Raw genomic sequence first — 19245 nt, 5'->3', positions numbered from 1 at the left:
TAGATTTCTGCTTTGGGACAGCCACGCATCTAATTCCTTAAAGTACTTTTATATGTAAAACTTGTAAAGGACCAGAACAATGCCTCCAAGACCATCATCAGGTGAACTGTGGGGCATCCACTTGATGCCCCCAAGAATCCTAGTAGAATGTTTACTACCAAATGGGATGATAGTGACTTTAGAATGCCTCCGTGAGGCTACATTAATAACTATAAAGCATGAACTATTTAAAGAAGCGAGAAAATACCCTCTCCATCAACTTCTTCAAGATGAATCTTCTTACATTTTCGTAAGTGTTACCCAAGAAGCAGAAAGGGAAGAATTTTTTGATGAAACAAGACGACTTTGTGACCTTCGGCTTTTTCAACCCTTTTTAAAAGTAATTGAACCAGTAGGCAACCGTGAAGAAAAGATCCTCAATCGAGAAATTGGTATGATAAAATTTTGAAATGGCCTTGTCATTCTATTCTAAATGCAAATAACTATGAAGCTTAACTATTTTCTCATTAGTAAAATATTTTGTCTGAACTGGTTAATTACCTTTGTAATCTTAAATAGATTTCAAAATAAAAATCATTACAAATCTAAAGTTTTTTTGACTGTTAGGCTGAGGAACTGTTTTTAACACCTTGGTATTATTCTGTAAAGTTTTCTTTAAGAAGTATCATTTGTAGGGATGATTTATATTTGTTATATCCCAGTTTTGTTTTGTCTTTTAAAAAATAATTGATATGAATAATGTTTGCTACCTTTGCTCCAAATTGCCGAACAGATCATATTTTATATATTAAAAGTATTTGCGATCTTGTCAATTCTTACTATATGTATTCATCAAAAATTTTATTAACAAAGAGAAACTTCTTTATTGTGATCTTCCATATCTACCAAGTTCCCTATTTACAATAAACATGGTCTTACTGTGTGTTTAACAGAATGTTATATTCTCTATATAATTTTTTTAAGGTTTTGCTATTGGCATGCCAGTGTGTGAATTCGATATGGTTAAAGATCCAGAAGTACAGGACTTCCGAAGAAATATTCTCAATGTTTGTAAAGAAGCTGTGGATCTTAGGGATCTCAATTCACCGCATAGTAGAGCAATGTATGTCTATCCTCCAAATGTAGAATCTTCACCAGAACTGCCAAAGCACATATATAATAAATTGGATAAAGGTAAGAAAATTGTAAATCTACCATAATTGGTCACTGTAGTGAAAACTTTTATCTGTGCGTATATCTTTGTACAGTCTTTTTTTTGGGGGGGCCCAGCCGCTCCGCGGCATGTGGGATCCTCCCGGACCAGGGCACGAACCCATGTCCCCTGCTTGGGCAGGCGGACTCTCAACCACTGCGCCACCAGGGAATCCCTGTAGTCTTTTTATCCTAGCTAGATGATAAGCTTCTTGAAGGCAGGGAATGCTTTACTGACAAGATATAGCTGAGTGCCAAGTACACAACTTTTTTTTTTTAAATCTTGAATTATTTTATTTGTGTGTGTCCTCATGAAATGTGTAATACTTTGTGTGATGTATTTTCTTTATAATTGAATTTATTTACTTATTTATTTTTTATTGGGGTATAGTTGTTTTACAATGTTGTGTTAGTTTGTGCTGTGGAGTTCCCTGTGCTATACAGCAGGTTCTTATTAGTTATCTATGTTATACATATTAGTGTATATATGTCAATCCCAATCTCCCAGTTCATCCCACCCTCATCCCCCACTTTCCCCCCTTGGCATCCATATATTTGTTCTCTACATCTGTGTCTCTATTTCTGCCTTGCAAACTCGTTCTTCGGTACCATTTTTCTAGATTCTGCATATATGCATTAATATACAATATTTGTTTTTCTCTTTCTGACTTACTTCACCCTGCATGACAGTCTCTAGGTCCATCCAGGTCTCTACAAATGACCCAATTTCATTCCTTTTTATGGCTGAGTAATATTCCATTGTATATATATACCACATCTTCTTTATCCATTTGTCTGTCGATGGACATTTAGGTTGCTTCCATGACCTGGTTATTGTAAATAGTGCTGCTATGAACATTGGGGCACGTGTGTCTTTTTGAATTATTGTTTTCTCTGGGTATATGCCCAGTAGTGGGGTTGCTGGGTTAGTTTTTTAAGGAACCTCCATACTGTTCTCCATAGTAGCTGTATCAACAGTGCAAGAGGATTCCCTTTTCTCCACACCCTCTCCAGCATTTATTGTTTGTTGATTTTCTGATGATGCCCATTCTAACCGGTGTGAGGTGATACCTCATTGTAGTTTTGATTTGCATTTCTCTAATAATTAGTGATGTTGAGCATCTTTTCATGTGCCTCTTGGCCATCTGTATGTCTTCTTTGGTAAAATGTCTATTTAGGTCTTACACCCATTTTTAGATTGGGTTGTTTGCTTTTTTGATATTGAGCTACATGAGCTGTTTGTATATTTTGGAGATTAATCCTTTGTCCGTTGATTCATTTGCAAATATTTTCTCCCATTCTGAGGGTTGTCTTTTTTTTCAGGTACACAACTTGTGTGCAGTAAGTAGTGATTGATTGAATGAATGTGTGCATATGGTGCTGATCCCTTGGTGAATTGTTTATCTCAGAATAAAACTGAAAGCAAAAAAAGCATTGAGTTTGAAATTCACTGTTACAGAATTATAGCTGATTATCTTTTTACAAATAAAAATAAGTATAAATAGAAATATTTTATGAAATTTTGGGGAAACGTCACACATTCTTACTATATGCAAAGAAAAAGTAAATTTCCTAATCTTAATGTTAGATGCAGTATTTAACTCTGATCATAGTGAGTGATAATATATAAGTCGACTTTTGACAATATATCAATTTCTAGAATTAAGTGTACATGAGAATATATAAACTAATTGTTTTAGAAATGAAAATATCATTGTTTCAGATAAATATTTGTATTTTTCAGAATAACAAAGTGAAGTTTTTAATTGAAAGTTATAGAATAGGTTAACTTAATACACTATTAAATATAATATTCTCTCAGTAGAATAAATTAAGACATCTTATTACTATTTTAGACATATTTTTCAAAGTAGTTTAATGCTTATATAACATAAGGTCTTCATTAAAAGTTCATTTCTGGGCTTCCTTGGTGGTGCAGTGGTTGAGAATCTGCCTGCCAATGCAGGGGACATGGGTTCAAGCCCTGGTCTGGGAAGATCCCACATGCTGCAGAGTGGCTGGGCCCACGTGCCACAACTGCTGAGCCTGCGCTCTGGAGCCCACAGGCCACAACTGCTGAGCCCCACGGGCTGCAAATGCTGAAGCCTGTGTGCCTGGAGTCTGTGCTCCATGAGAGGGGCCACTGCAGTGAGAGGCCCGCGCACCGCAACGAAGAGTGGCCCCCACTCGCCGCAACTAGAGAAAGCCTGCGCACAGAGCAAAGACCCAACGCAGCCAAAAATAAATAAAGAAAATAAAGAAATTTTTTAAAAATTCATTTCTACTTTAGCATACTTTTTAAAATGGAATGCTCTTTTTATTTTTCCCCACTATTTATGAAATATTTCCAACATATAGAAAGTTTGAAAGAATTTTACTCTGGATACCTACACCACTCTAACATAGTTTTAATCTTTTCATTTTCATTATTTTTTTTTTTGGTCCCCCAGCTTAAAGCTTAATTATTCTTCTTAAAAGGAAAAAAAATAGAAAATTTATTTTTTTCCCCTTCCTCCCCCATCTTTTCTCTCATTCTGATTCAGCATCTTTCTTTAAGTCTCCATGATTCTTTCCCACAGTTCCCAGAAACTCTTCCACTTAAGGTACTATTGAACCTTTGATGCCATCATGAGTCACTCTTCACAGGGGTTGTATCTGTGAAGTATGTCATGTAGTTTAGAATGGAAATTAGCTTGGTCTCAGGTAATTGAAACACACCGTAGTCACAGTTTTGTGTGCTTGCCTTAAAACATGAGGTTTGGGCATGGTTTGGCAGCCCTATCAGATATGAAGATTTGGTCGTTCTACCTGATATTTACCTGTATTTAATTAAGGTTGATTATAAGTCATTATGGTTAGTGCATACTTTTGGAAATTTGTCTCTTGAAAAATGAAATATATGTGGTGACTGCATCTAATATTATTTTCCTATTATAGGGCAAATAATAGTGGTGATTTGGGTAATAGTTTCTCCAAATAATGACAAGCAGAAGTATACTCTGAAAATCAACCATGACTGTGTGCCAGAACAAGTAATTGCTGAAGCAATCAGGAAGAAAACTCGAAGTATGTTGCTATCATCTGAACAACTAAAACTCTGTGTTTTAGAATATCAGGGCAAGTATATTTTAAAAGTGTGTGGATGTGACGAATACTTCCTAGAAAAATATCCTCTGAGTCAGTATAAGGTGAGTAACAAGTTTCAAAGATCTTACTTTTAAATTTAAAAGGTAATCACATTGGGAACTGGTATCTGTATTTAGGACATAGTTTTTGAAAATTAAAAACAAATTTTTTTTGGCTGTGCTGCACAGCTTACGGGATCTTAGTTCCCCCATCAGGGACTGAACCCGCACTCCAGCAGTGAAAGTGCCAAGTCCTAACCGCTGGACTGCCAGGGAATTCCCAAAATTAAATAATTAATATTAGTAAATAGATTAATAAGTTTATTTTTTACACCATATTTAATTTGAGAGACTGATGAATTTGAGATGACAGATGCTATTCTTTTAGATTTTATATAATTAATATTTGGGGACCTGACTACATATATGGGTAAGCTGATTAATGTTTTACAATTGTAACAATAGTTATATCATTATTCAGATACAAACATTTGATTTGGTGACTGTTTAATTGTGCCATGAGGTAAGATATAATAATGCTTCAGGTATTCTACATGCAAAAAATGCATCGTGTGCTTTTCTGGATAGGTCCAGTTCTATAGTGGAAATACTTTTATAGCCAATAGGAATTTTAAATAACATGGAACTTGCCCAAAAGGCTTTTCATGTGCCTTACTTTTTTTAAAAAGGGTTTGTTGTGTTCCTTTGAATAGGCAGTGTAAGCAATAAGGTAAATGTGTTCTTTGTCACAAAAAAAAAAGTTGGCAGTTATACTAATCCCCAAATATGGGGTATTTAATGATTTTTATCCCCGTTTCAAAAAATCCATGATCTATAGTTAATTAAGGTGTACTATAAATACTTCCCTACTCTCTATTTCTATTCATTAAATAAATACCTATAAGAAGCAACTGTATTTGTACCAAGCATATGTCAAGTGCTGATTTACAATACCAAGCAAGACATGGTTCTGGCTTTTAGGTTGCTTACAGTATAGTAGGGCTTATGGGTAAGAAAATAGGTTTTTGTAATATGTGTACAGTTGCTTGAAAATCTATCCTAACTACCATTTCAGAGTTCAAACCAATGCATTTTAATATTTTTTAAAACATATTCCATAATTTTATTAGTCTCCTCTCTTTGTGGCTTTTGGGTTTTTTCTGTTTTTTTTTTAACAAAACAAATATTTCTCAAGAAATGTTGGGACAGAAGAACAAGTGGGCAGCAGCTCTTGGATTTGACATCAGTATGACTTAATAGATTGAATGGCAGAGGCTTCCTAAATGATGTTGCTTTTCCTTTAACAAGCACCTGCCGTATGTTTTCAGTTGGCTAGAAAACATCTACCTCAGCTTTTAGTTCTTTTCTGTAATTCTAATATCTAGTGTTTTCATAATGAGTATCTTCTTATCCTTATTTTTAATTCCTTTTTTCTTTTCTTTCTTTTTCCTTCCAGTTAAAGGTAGAACTACAGTCTAAAAAGCTGACCTTTGTTTTTCTTTTCTTTTATACAATTTATATTCCAAGATGTGTTTGGTTTATCTGTGCTAAAACCTAACTCCCAAATGTTAGTTTTTTAAATGTTATAAATATAGCAACTGCTAAGAAATGTGTCTATAATGTTTGATTTTTTAATTACCTTTGCAGATTAGTATGTAAATTCTCATAGTACTCTTACATGTTGCCTTTAAAATGAAAAACCTTACAAGAAATGCCTTCTCTCCTCCCACCTTAATCTCTTACAGTATATAAGAAGCTGTATAATGCTTGGGAGGATGCCCAATTTGATGCTGATGGCTAAAGAAAGCCTCTACTCTCAACTGCCAATGGACTGTTTTACAATGCCATCTTATTCCAGACGCATCTCCACAGCTACACCATATATGAATGGAGAAACATCTACAAAATCCCTTTGGGTTATAAATAGTGCACTTAGAATAAAAATTCTTTGTGCAACCTATGTGAATGTAAATATTCGAGACATTGACAAGGTAAGGTCAAGTGTTGATGTTTATTATTGTATATAAATTATTTTATATAAATCTTTTTTATTGAAGTATATAATAATCTGTTGACCTGCAGTATGTTTTCAGCTGGCTACAAAACATCTACCTCAGCTTATAATCATTTTCTGTAATTCTAATATCCCTAATTCTAATAATTCTAATACCCATAATTCTAACCTCTTAAAACCAAACTTTTACAGAATTCATTTGGCAGGAGAACCTGACCTAACCTGAAGCAAGGTTTTTTACAGTCTTTATTTATCCCACTTAGTGTAAATATCCAAATGTTTTATTGCAGAAATATTAATTTCTTTACGGAGTGCTGCTTTAACTGCTAAGAGTACTAAGTAATATTTAGTATATGTACCAATTTATCTTTCTAAAATATGAAAAACTCTGAATTACATACCTGCCCTAAAGGGATTGTGGGCCTATCTTGATTTTTAATAGTGTAATGTCCGCCTGAAGGCAGCAGTACATTTTGGTGAAGAATCTGCATCAGTATTAATTTACTATACATGTGAAGAAAAAGAGAACAGAGAAGCTACATCTGAACAGAAACTTTAGTTGATTCTCTCATTCATATCAGTTACATTGTTTTGATAATGTTTAATATTGGTCTGGTCTAGTATGTATGTGTGCATGTGTATATATACATATATATATATATATGTATGTGTATACACATAACTTTTTATTTTCCTTAGATCTATGTTCGAACAGGTATCTACCATGGAGGAGAACCCTTATGTGATAATGTGAACACTCAAAGAGTACCTTGTTCCAATCCCAGGTAAGGAAGTATATATGAGTTTATATTTCCAAAAGTCATATTAGTGTTTAGCAGTATAATAAATAAAAGTAGTATAGTTTACATCATTAGTTTTATACAAGTCATATATAATTACCAGACATTTACATATAGAACATGAGGACATTCCGTCTAATGAGTATCAATCACAGGATCACTTTATTGATTCTCCCTAAAACGTTATCGGAAGGGTTTTTCTGATCCTCTCTTCTCATTGTGTCAAGGAGAGAACAGAATGTGGTTATAGTTTTGTGCTGATTATTCCTTACATTAGATCCATAAACCTAGCATTTTATTCCTTTTTTATCTCCATTTGCATTTCCATTAAGAAGTGAGACTTGGCAAACAACTTTAGAGCTGGACTACTCTGAGGCAGTTTTCTTTACAGTACTCCCAAGAATACATATTTATGACATTCAAATAAAGAATCTTGGGGAACAAACCAGTTTCTTAGTGGGAGGGGGTGTTATTGGGAACATTTTTAAATGATTGCTGCCTAGATAAAATGAAGAAATAGGTAGTATAATTCAACAGCTTGACATCCTGCCATTTCTTTGCTTCTCTGTATAGAATCATTTGGGGATAAAAGTTTATTCTTGAAATTAATAGTAATATTTTAAGAGAACTCAAATTGGAATTAAATGTTAAAGATGGATTTTTTAGACTAGCAATAGAGCTAACTAGTGGATCTTCCAGAAGTAAATTTCATAATCAATTCAGACTGAGTTCTAGGAGAGTCAAGAAAAAGTTATGGTGTTGTAATTAAATTGATAGAGGTGAGAGAGCCTACGTAAAGTTCAAAGAGATGGTAGCCTTCTCTACCAGGAGGAAGGGAAATAGTTCCCCGCCCTGCCTGAACCATCATAGGTCAGAAACTATCAATACATCATTCGGGTTAGAAGTTATGCTGTGGCAACAGACCACACCAGAATCTTCTGAATTTTTTGTTAGAACAACAAATGTTTATTTCCCACTCACACAGCATATCTGTCACAGGTTAGGTGGGTGGTTGTGCAAGGAGCAGAAAAACAATATTTGAGGAAATTATAGCCAAAATTTTCCAAATTTGGTGAAAACTATAAAACCAACAATCTAAGGAATTCAACAAGCCCCAAGCAAAGACCCCAAAATAATGTTGGATAGATTTATCCTAGTTCTTTCAAGTACCAAGAATAAACAGGCTTTAGAAAAATAAATGGTAAATTTATTTAATAATATAAGATTAAACTGCCAAAATTTTAATATCTTAAAATAGCTATTCATAAAGGACTTATATTTTATTGTCTTTCCTTTAAGAATATCTGTAAGGTAAAATCCCTGTGGTAGTAGTATAAAGATTTAAGTAAATTTTAAAACTTTTCTGCATTTACAGAAAAGATCAGAGGTAAAAGTGTATTAAGTTATTAGAAAGATAGAATCTTAAAAATTCTTACTGAGATTAAGTGATTGTTCTAAATCTGTTCTTTCTATATGCTAAATAAATTTCTTATAAATGTTACCAGTTATCTCCCAATGTCAAAATCAATTTGGAATATATATATAAAACCATTGCCAAAATAAAGAACTTAATTGGGTATGGGTGGGGTGTGTGTGTGAAAGGAACACGCTTTATTCGGTTAGCATAATACTGAACTACATTAATAAGACACAGTTCTCTTAGAAAGTGTGTAGAAAATTTCTCACTAATTATGAGCAATTCTAAAAATTTCAGAGTAGTACCAAGTACTAGGTACATTTGAGATACATCTTCTAATTTTTCTTGAATTACTGTGGACTTATCAAATCTCACAGTATTTCTTTTCCCTGCATTTGTTGTCTCCTTTCCCTTTCGATTTCCTTCTAGCTAAGTTCCCGCATTTTAAATGTCTTCTCTGTATAAAAGGACAATATATTTCTTTTTATCTTTGCCCACACTCAAGCAAAGATACTAGAATAAATAGAACTTATTTTACTGATGGCTTTATAACTTAGTCTGACTAATTAAAAGTAGAATTCTTATACTGTTTTGTTAATTAAGTCTTGTTTTATTTATACTCAGAAAACAGAACAGAATTATAAAGAAGCCATTTGAAAAGTTTTCCAAGTTAATATCTAGCACTTGAGCTTTTAACATGGACCAGTTGCTGTTCTAAGTGCTTTACTTATGTTATCTCATTTAATCTTCAAAACAACTCTCTGAGAGTAGGTACTATTATTAGTCCCATTTCACACATGAAAAAACAAACAAAGCGAGGGTTACACAAAGCGAGGGTTACACATATAGTAAAATAGTAGAAACAAGACTTTACTCCAGGTAGTCTGACTTCTGAGTCCAAGCTTTTAGCCATTACTATAATGATTTTAATTAAAAAAAAAAAACTACTACTTATTATACTTCGCTCTTTACCAGTATGTTTACCAAATATAGACATAATTTTGCATGTAACATCCAATAAATTGAAGGGAATTTATCATAAAAATTTGAATAATTTTTATCATCACTTGTTGTAGGAGCTTCTTATGCTTTCCTTATTATGAATGTCAAGTTTTATTACCTCTTGTGAAGTAGTTAGTTACTCTAAAATTTACATACTTTCTCCTTACGTATCCTTTATTTTATTTACATACTGACTTATTTAAATTAATGGGCTCTTCTGGATGAAACTACATCATATATAAAAGTAATTAAATATAATTTTAATCATAATAGGAAATCTAATTTTATCTTACTTAGTTTCCCTTTTCTCTTTGCCTCTTCTATAAGCTAATTTGTTTTTTATTTTTACTGAAATATAGCACAAATGCATAAATCATAATTGCACAGTTCAGTGAATTATCACAAGGTGATAATACCTATATAGCCACTGTGCTGGTCAAGAATTAGAACATTTACCAGCATTCCAAAAACCCCTCCTCACACTACTTCCCAATCCATTAATCTTCTCTCCTCCCCAAAGATAACTACTATCTTGATTTCTAACACTATTGGTTAGTTTTGGTTATTCCTGAATTTTATATAAATGGACTGAAGGAGTAGATATTCTTTTGTGTCTAGCTTCTTACACTCAATATTATGTTTGTAAGATTTCATCCATATTGTAAATAACTGGTGTTCATTTCTATTGATATATATTGTGCCATTATATGAATATACTACTATTTATTCTACTGTTGGTCATTTGAATTTTTTTGAAGTTTGGGGATACTGTAAATAATTCTATTAACATTCTGTGCAAAAATGCATACATTTCTGTGGTTTTATACCTAGAGGTGGAGCTGAGTCATGGTTCAGTTTTAATAGATTATGCTTTCCAAATTGGTTGTACAAATTACACCTCCCCTAGCATGTATGAGATTTCCTGTTACTGCACCTCCTTACCACCCCTTAGTATCATCAGTCTTTATAGTTTTAGCCATTCTTTTTTATAGTGATATCTTTTATTTTGCATTTTTTGAATGACATATTGACTTTCTTTTTTTTAAACATTTATTTATTTATTTATTTATTTTTGGCTGCGTCAGGTCTTAGTTGTAGCCCGCAGGCTTCTCTCTAGTTGTGTCGTGAGGGTTTTCTCTTCTCTAGTTGTGGCGCGCAGGCTCCAGGGCACGTGAGCTCAGTAGTTGTGGCCGCGGGCTTAGTTGCCCTGCGGCATGTGGGATCTTAGTTCCCTGACCAGGGTTCAAACCCACGTCCCCTGCATTGTAAGGCAGATTCTTTACCACTGGACCACCAGGGAAGTCCTGATATTGGCTACTTTTTCATGTGTATTAGCCATTTAAATATGACCTTGTGAAGTCTTTGTTCCAGTCAATCTCTGGCTTGGTTTTCATTTGATTTATCTTTTTCTTGATGATTTGTAGGAGTCATTTATATACTCTAGAAAAAGTCTTTTTTGGTAAATTATTTTTTTCTTAATTTTTCATAGGTGGAATGAATGGCTGAATTACGATATATACATTCCTGATCTTCCTCGTGCTGCTCGACTTTGCCTTTCTATTTGTTCTGTTAAAGGCCGAAAGGGTGCTAAAGAGGTAAAGTATTTCAAAAGGAACAATCATTCACCTCTAAAAACTCCTAATTATACTGCTGATTGAATTTTTTTCAAGAAATGGATATTATTTTTCTTTGTTTAAAAAATTAATAAGCATTTTAAAATAATATATTTATTTAAAGAAGAATAGCTTGATAGAGCTTCCAGAATTTATTTTATGATGAATATGTCCTGAGTTCATACTGATAAAATTTTTAAACTTGCAGAGTGACTACATACAAATATCTGTCTTGCTTGCTTTGGTTCATATTTCCTATTTATAATTAAAAAATACATGTAATTTCAAATGGGAAAAAGGAAAGAAACTATTTATACTTTGAAAAAATTAATGTGACTTGTTATAGATACCATGAAAAAGACAGTTGTTGGTTTCTCCTTTCTGGGAAAGAAGAGTATCAATATTTTGAAATGCGTTTTATAATTTAATCTACAGAGTAGTGAACATTTTTCTGTTTTGTTAAGGAACACTGTCCATTGGCCTGGGGAAATATAAACTTGTTTGATTACACAGATACTCTAGTATCTGGAAAAATGGCTTTGAATCTTTGGCCAGTACCTCATGGACTAGAAGATTTGCTGAACCCTATTGGTGTTACTGGATCAAATCCAAATAAAGTAAGCTTTTTATTATCATAAATAAGATTTTTTTTCTTTTTTGTGTGTGTGACAGTCAAGTATAATATGTATAATAACTTTTATTCCATCTCTTAGGAAACTCCATGTTTGGAGTTGGAGTTTGACTGGTTCAGCAGTGTGGTAAAGTTTCCAGATATGTCAGTGATTGAAGAGCATGCCAATTGGTCTGTGTCCCGAGAAGCAGGATTTAGTTATTCCCATGCAGGACTGGTAAGGCAAATCACTGAGTCTTCCTTAAGTATCAGTCATAATCAGTGCTTTTGGCTGCATACTGTTACTCTTTGTATAGAGAAGGTTTCATGTGTTTTAGTCACACTCGAATAGATACTTCAGGCTCTAGAACAGTATTGCAATAAAATAAAATTCTGTATGCTAATATTTTTACTGCAGCTCTGCCTTTTCTTAGTTTAGCCTGCCTCATTTGACAAATATTTATTGAATACTGACTATATGTATATATTTATTATACGATAGGTACCAGGTAATAAAGTTGTGACCTAAAGAGACCTCCACTGATTATACAGTCTAATGGTGAAAATAGGCCTGAAACTGGTAAACACAGAAATATAAGATCATAAATCATGGTGAGTGCCATGAAGGAAACAATAGTGTGTCAAGAATGACTAACATAGGGTTTTGGGGAGAAAGGCTAATGTATTTGGGGTTCAGGAAAGACCTCTCTGGGATAATAACCTTGAACTTGAAATCAAGGTATACGTATGTTGTTAGTTGAGCAAGGGAGCAGGGGAAATAGCATACCAGTATAGTCCAGACATGCTAGAAAAGAATATATATAAAATGGAGTTTAAATATTGATCTATTTGTCTGATCTTGGCTGTAACTTTTGAACCGCAGTATAACTGCGTTCAAAGATCATAAACTCTCCTTGGTGCTTTGTGTCCACCTAGAGGGCTGGGATAGGGAGGGTGGGAGGGAGGCACAAGAGGGAGGAGATATGGGGATATATGTTTATGTATAGCTGATTCACTTTGTTATACAGCAGAAACTAACACACCATTGTAAAGCAATGCTACTCCAATAAAGATGTTAAAAAAATAAATAAGATCATAAACTCTCCCTTATTTCTCAAGGGCAAAAGTGTCAGTACTGAGAGAAGAAGGTATTTTTGTTCTTTGCTGTCTCTTTCCCCAGTTTTCTAATTTATCACCATTTTCTTTGGCCTAATTAAAGGTTATAGATAGACCATTCAATGAATGTGGGTCCTGAGATAGGCCTACCCCCAGTAACAGTAATAGTAGCACCCTGGGGTAGCCTGGAATCCTATGCTTAGGAACTTTATTAGTTTAACTTTATTAGTTGTATTCTCAGTAAGGAGTTTACCAATCCCTTTTGTAAACAGAATAATAATAATAGTAATAATAATCTTCCTGCCTGTGTACTTTCAGAACTATGTAGAAGATATTTTGTTAAGTAGAAATTAATTTAAAATCATTACTGAATTCTGTCATTTACGGAAGGAACAATTAGCTTTTTTGAAGTTAAAAAGGGATTCTCTTTCAAAACCCTACTCTGTAAGTTTAATTCTTTGAATATACCTAACATTTATTAAGTGCTTACCATATACCAAACGCCATACCAATTACTTTTCACGTATTACCTCATTTAATCTTAAAAGCAGTCTCTATGAGGGTAGGTGCTATTATAATTCGTATTTTACCAGTAAGGAAAAGGCTTAAGGAGTTTAAATAAGTTATCCAGTGTCACTGTTTAATTAGTATTAAGTCTTTTACTCTTAACCATTCTAACTAGACAGGAATTCCTTACTTTTGAAATTGGGGGTAAAATACTGATGAGCATTTCCATAAAATGTCCATAACCCTATCCAATTTGTTATACCTTTAAACTAACTGAATTACAAGAGTCAAGTCACATACTTGGAAACTCATTTATTTCCTATTTTATTCATACATTCAGCCATTGAACTCAGTTTGCCATCAGGGCTTGTTGGAGCCAATTTTAGCTTTTGAGTTTCCTTTTTGAGCAGTTCTAACTCTGTAAGGATTGATACTTTATGACTTTTTCTTCCTTAGAAGAATTTTTTTTAATTTCAAAAAAAAAAGAAAAACTTTTTTTTTTAAATAACAGGTGTTGGTGAGGATGTGGAGAAATTGGAACCCTTATCCATTGTTTTTGTTTTTTTTAATTTTATTTATATTTAGGCTGCGTTGGGTCTTTGTTGTTGCGTGCTGGCTTTCTCTAGTTGTGGTGAGCGGGGGCTACTCTTCGTTGCAGTGCGTGGGCTTCTCATTGCAGTGGCTTCTCTTGTGGAGCACGGGCTCTAGGCATGTGGGTTTCAGTAGATGTGGTGTGCGGGCTCAGTAGTTGTGGCACACAGGCTTAGTTGCTCCACGGCATGTGGGATCTTCCCGGGCCAGGGCTCGAACCCGTGTCCCCTGCATTGGCAGGCAGATTCATAACCACTGCACCACCAGGGAAGTCCCTGTTTTTTTTTATAATAGAATAAAACTGACTCTATCTTTCAGTTACCTTTGAGTCTATTGAAAACTTTTATAACTCTTAGAAACAATAATAGGATCTTAGTTTTCCAATATCTTAAAACATTTTACTATTTCATCATTATTCATTAATTAATTCCAACTATGCTAAAAAAAAAGACTAAAATAATATAAAAATATAAAAGGATAAAATAGCCTAGAAGGATGATACAGTAGTGAGATAAATCATCACTAGTACATCATCCTTCAGTCTTCTCATTGCATAGCTCAGTGTTTTGCATCATCTTTCCAGATATATACCATCTTTGTAGTGTTTTGTTGCTGTTATTTTTTAGGCTTTAATTGAACACTGTTAATAATTCAGAATTTTTCCCTTTCCACTGATAATGCCAAAGAGAAGAAAATTGACAGAGGAAAATATTTCATAATTATTAGCAAATCAGAGTATGAATACAAAGAGACAGATAATAGCACTTTAAAGCAAAGTTTCTCAGCCTTGACATTGCTGACATTTGGGGCCAAAAACTCCTTTGTTGTAGGGGCTGTTGTGTGCATTACAGGATGTTTAGCAGCGTCCCTGGCCTCCACCCTCTAGATGCCAGCACCACCACCGCCACAAGCTGTGATGATCAAAAATGTGTCCAAACAGTATCAGAGGTTCCTCTTAGAAGGGACAGAATCACCCCAGTTGAGAACCACTATTCCAGGCTTGAATGATGATGTTAAAATTGATCATGTAAGTGAAATATCAGATGACAATATCCTAGATGAATTTTTCTCAAACTCAGGAAACGATGAGTGAACAGTATATCTCCAAGGACAAAAAATGACTAACATCAGTTAGTCATTCTGCAGGAATGACTTTATCACACAGTATTTCTTAACAAGAACCCAGCCCACACCTCATCTTTTTCAGTATTCTTTCCATCTTTTATGATGTTGTGCATCAGAATTTACTTAGTAAGTAGATAAATGCTGCAGGCAGCTATGTATAAAAATGACTGGAAGGAAAAAGGTGATGTAGAAATTTTTTAAATCCTTGGATTGATTATTCTGATATCTGTAAGTATAAAAAATAGAAATGTTTTGCAGTTATGAAGCAAAGAAGATGGTTGTCCTTTCTTCAATAAAATTATGAGTCATCAAAGTTTTCAAAAGTATTTTGACAATGCAAGTGTGAGAAGAAAAACCAGAAGTAATGATAAACTAGAACTTACTAGAAATGTATTTGAAATCTGGGATCAGTATTCACAAGATGGATATATTCAGGCTCACACATGACAGTTGATGAGCAAGTTTGTTGCATTCAACGTATGTTGCCCATTTTGGATTATAAATTTGGTTTTACTGTGTTTATATTCTTATTAAGATGTCTAATAAAATTGTTTTTCACCATCACTTTATTCTTCTTTAAATTATTTTGTATTAAAAATATAAACAAAAATCGGTAAGTAAAAGAACTAAGAGTCCATTGGAACCCAGATGATAAGTTCTAATGACTACTTTTTCTGATGAGTTGAGGGTTAAGTATTCTCTTACCTGGACTATTGCAGTAGCCTCCTAACTGGTCTCCTGCTTTCCCCAAAGCAACCAGAATAATATTTATAAAAGGTAAATCAAGTAATAGTATTCATCCTTTAAATAGCTTCGCTAAAAGTAAAATCCAGACCTTTTACCCTGACCTGCAAATTTTACATGCTCTGAACATGACCTCCTGTCACTCCTCTCCCTCATCTACTGGACTTCAGACGCCCTGGTCTTCTTCCTGTTCCTCCTTCACACCAAACTCATTCTTTCCTTGGGGCACTTTCACTGTTTCCTTCATCTGCAGTAGTCTTTCCCTGGTCTTAGTGTGGATGGTTCTTTCTTGTCATTTGGATCACAAATTAATACTACCTTCTCAAAGGCCATTCCTGAACACCCAGTCTAAAGTAGCCACTCAGTCCTTCTCTGTCACAGCACCCAGAGTATCTTATCTATATCTACTCCAGTATTTTTATTTGTTCATTTAATTTCCCACTGTAATAGAGGCTCTGTTAATACAGGGTGTTTTACTATTTTCTGAGCCCAACAGTAAGAACAGGACAAGGTACACAGTACATGTATTAATAAAGATTTGTTGAGTGAATATGTGCCAGTAATATTTCTTTATGCTGTTGGATAAATTAACAATATTTAAATGTATAAAAACCAAGTAGCATGGATGTCTGCTTTCATTTTTAGCCAATCGGAATATGTGTAACTCATCCTAAGGGGTGTGTGTTTTGCATGATACATTAATATGCATTCATAATTATTCACTATGCGGTTAATACATTTGTATTTAAAGGGAATAAATACATTACCTGGAATATTGGAATTACACCAAAAGTTATGGTATTTTCTTTTTCGTTTCCAAACATTCAATGTGCAGTGTTTTAATGTGGATGTTTTTTTTTCTCCTTTTTTCCCTTATTTTTACTTTTAAAATTAGAAAGCCTTGCAAGTGATTATAAGGATATTTTCAGGGAAGGATTATGAAAGAATTTATATTTTATTTTATTATTTTACTTTTTAATTTTCTCTCTTATTCCAGAAACATTAGCAGATTAGTTAATAGGATACTAGGAAGGGTCCTCATCAGGAAGAGAAGTAAATTGTTCACTACCACCCCCTAGTATCCAAATCTAGCCTTATCCCTGACTGATTTTGGCACTTAACTGTTCTTTGGTTGGTGGTAATGTTAACCAAGTAAATTATTGGATTTGTTCCACAAATAACTGTCTTAAGTTTGTTCTCCCCATCCCTGAAAATAAAGTCTTGCAATGAGAATAAACTGTTTTTTAACAGTTAATAAGCAATGTAAAGTTTATTGAAAATTAATTTTCTTTTTTTGCAGATCACTCATCAATCGAGGGGGGGTATGGCAAAGAAAATTATATGATATTACTTTATTTTACAGAGTAACAGACTAGCTAGAGACAATGAATTAAGAGAAAATGATAAAGAACAGCTCCGAGCAATTTGTACACGAGATCCTCTATCTGAAATCACTGAGCAAGAGAAAGATTTTCTGTGGAGCCACAGGTAAGTGCTAAGATAGAGAGTCTCTGTTCCTTCTATTTCAGAAGAAAGAACTGACTTTGGCTGATCTTGCCATGCTTCTGCCATTACCTATTAGAGTAAATAAAGCGTAATTTACATGATTTTTAATTACAAACATCACCCTTTTTTGAACTGTGGGTATCAATCAGTATTTCTAGAAAATCATGCTGCATTGGTAATAACCTTGCAGATTGAAGGCTTTTTTAAAATTCTGAATCCTTAACATGACATTTTTTAGGATTTGTTTTTTTGGTTTGTTTTCAAATAAAATTTAAGATCCAAAAAAAAAAAAAACAAAACCTTAGTTTTAGATCAATTTAGTTGTGATTTAATTGGTCTAGATATTTTCATTTTTAGGAGTTCCTTCCATTTTTCATTTTTTCTTACACTTCCGTAAAGTAATACTGTAATGCCTTATTTTCACTTCTGAAGAAATTATCCTGCAACTTGGTAAGTGTACCCTGGTTTATTTAAATAAGGCAGTTGCAGTGCATTCTGCAGAAAGTTCATTTAAATATAAATTTTTTCCAGTGACCACAGTAGAAGTGGTAACTCTTCTCATGGTTCATGCCGAATAAGTAGATGAATAATAGGAGCTATATAGTGTTATAACATAAATTCATAATTTTCCCTAAGTACCTGTCCTCCATTTGGGTTTTCCTTTAGTCTTCCATGCCATTATAACTATCTATGTACATATATGTGCAGCTATAGTGTTAAACACAGGTTTGTTTTGATTTTAAAGAAGGCTAGTAATGGTAAGAAGTTTTAAAAGTGTTTGGAACTTCTTAAAGATTGCATAGTCACAAATTTAGACATCTAGGCCTTTTGAATAATATGTAAGAATTTTTTTTGTTTTGTTTTGTCTTTTCCACACAGACACTATTGTGTAACTATCCCTGAAATTCTACCCAAATTGCTTCTGTCTGTTAAATGGAATTCTAGAGATGAAGTAGCTCAGGTAAATGCATGTTTGAGATTACTGAATAACTGTTGCACAAATTTGGTATGTCATTCAAATTGTTTTTTCTCAGAAAGTCTGCATAAGTATAAGAAATGAAATAGACTATGTTTTAAATTGATTAATAATGATAATACAGATGGTCCTCGACTTAGCATGGTTCACCTTAAGATATTATTACTTTACAATGGTGAGAAAGTGAGATGCATTCAGTAGAAACTATACTTCAAATTTCAAATTTTGATCTTTTCTCAGGCTAGCAATATGTGGTAAAATAGTCTCTCCTGATACTGGGCAGCAGTAGCAAGCCACAGCTCCCAGTCAGCCGGATGATCGTGAGGGTAAACAACCAGTATCCTTACAACTATTCTGTACCCATACAGCCATTCTCCTTTTCACTTTCAGTACAGTGTTCAACAAATTGCATGGGATATTCAACACTTTATTATAAAATAGGCTTTGTGTTAAATGATTTTGCCCAGCTGTGGGCTAAAGTAAGTGTTCTGAGCATGTTTAAAGTAGTCTAGGCTAAGCTATGATGTTCAGTAGATTATGTGTATTATGATCTATTATCTCACTCATACACAGATGTACTGCTTGGTAAAAGATTGGCCTCCAATCAAACCTGAACAGGCTATGGAGCTTCTGGACTGCAATTACCCAGATCCTATGGTTCGAGGTTTTGCTGTTCGATGCTTAGAAAAATATTTAACAGATGACAAACTTTCTCAGTACCTAATTCAGCTAGTACAGGTAAAATAGAAAAATAATGTTTTATTCTAAATCCATGCACCTTCCAACACCTACTGTATTAGCTGGGTTTATGCATTTTTAAAAGTCAGTTTTATTACCAGTAGTATCTATTTTCTTCCTAAAAAATTTTTCTTTAAATCCAACCATGCAGAAACTGACCTTGATTGATC

The 19245-nt window shown here is 33.7% G+C and overlaps 1 protein-coding gene across 1 annotated transcript in view; it reads left to right on the top strand.

Annotated features, from left to right (window-relative positions):
- The window catches only part of PIK3CA (phosphatidylinositol-4,5-bisphosphate 3-kinase catalytic subunit alpha), a 111353-nt gene that overhangs the window by 76770 nt on the left and 15338 nt on the right, over positions 1 to 19245 (top strand). The window contains exons 2-12 of the mRNA XM_022571747.3: positions 4 to 431; positions 964 to 1173; positions 4129 to 4379; positions 6062 to 6307; positions 7030 to 7115; positions 11039 to 11144; positions 11627 to 11779; positions 11876 to 12010; positions 17219 to 17343; positions 18241 to 18322; positions 18911 to 19075. Of these exons, the coding sequence (XP_022427455.1) occupies positions 80 to 431; positions 964 to 1173; positions 4129 to 4379; positions 6062 to 6307; positions 7030 to 7115; positions 11039 to 11144; positions 11627 to 11779; positions 11876 to 12010; positions 17219 to 17343; positions 18241 to 18322; positions 18911 to 19075 (1911 nt within the window). The 5' untranslated portion in view covers positions 4 to 79. The remainder of the gene's footprint in view (positions 1 to 3; positions 432 to 963; positions 1174 to 4128; positions 4380 to 6061; positions 6308 to 7029; positions 7116 to 11038; positions 11145 to 11626; positions 11780 to 11875; positions 12011 to 17218; positions 17344 to 18240; positions 18323 to 18910; positions 19076 to 19245) is intronic.

Source organism: Delphinapterus leucas, chromosome 4 (assembly GCF_059928025.1).
Source record: "Delphinapterus leucas isolate spDelLeu-1000000601 "Yukka" chromosome 4, BTC_Dleu_Yukka2, whole genome shotgun sequence".
Classification (NCBI taxonomy): Eukaryota; Metazoa; Chordata; class Mammalia; order Artiodactyla; family Monodontidae; genus Delphinapterus; species Delphinapterus leucas.
The sequence above is the reverse complement of the archived record's forward strand: the minus strand, read 5'-3'. Positions and strand labels throughout refer to the sequence as shown.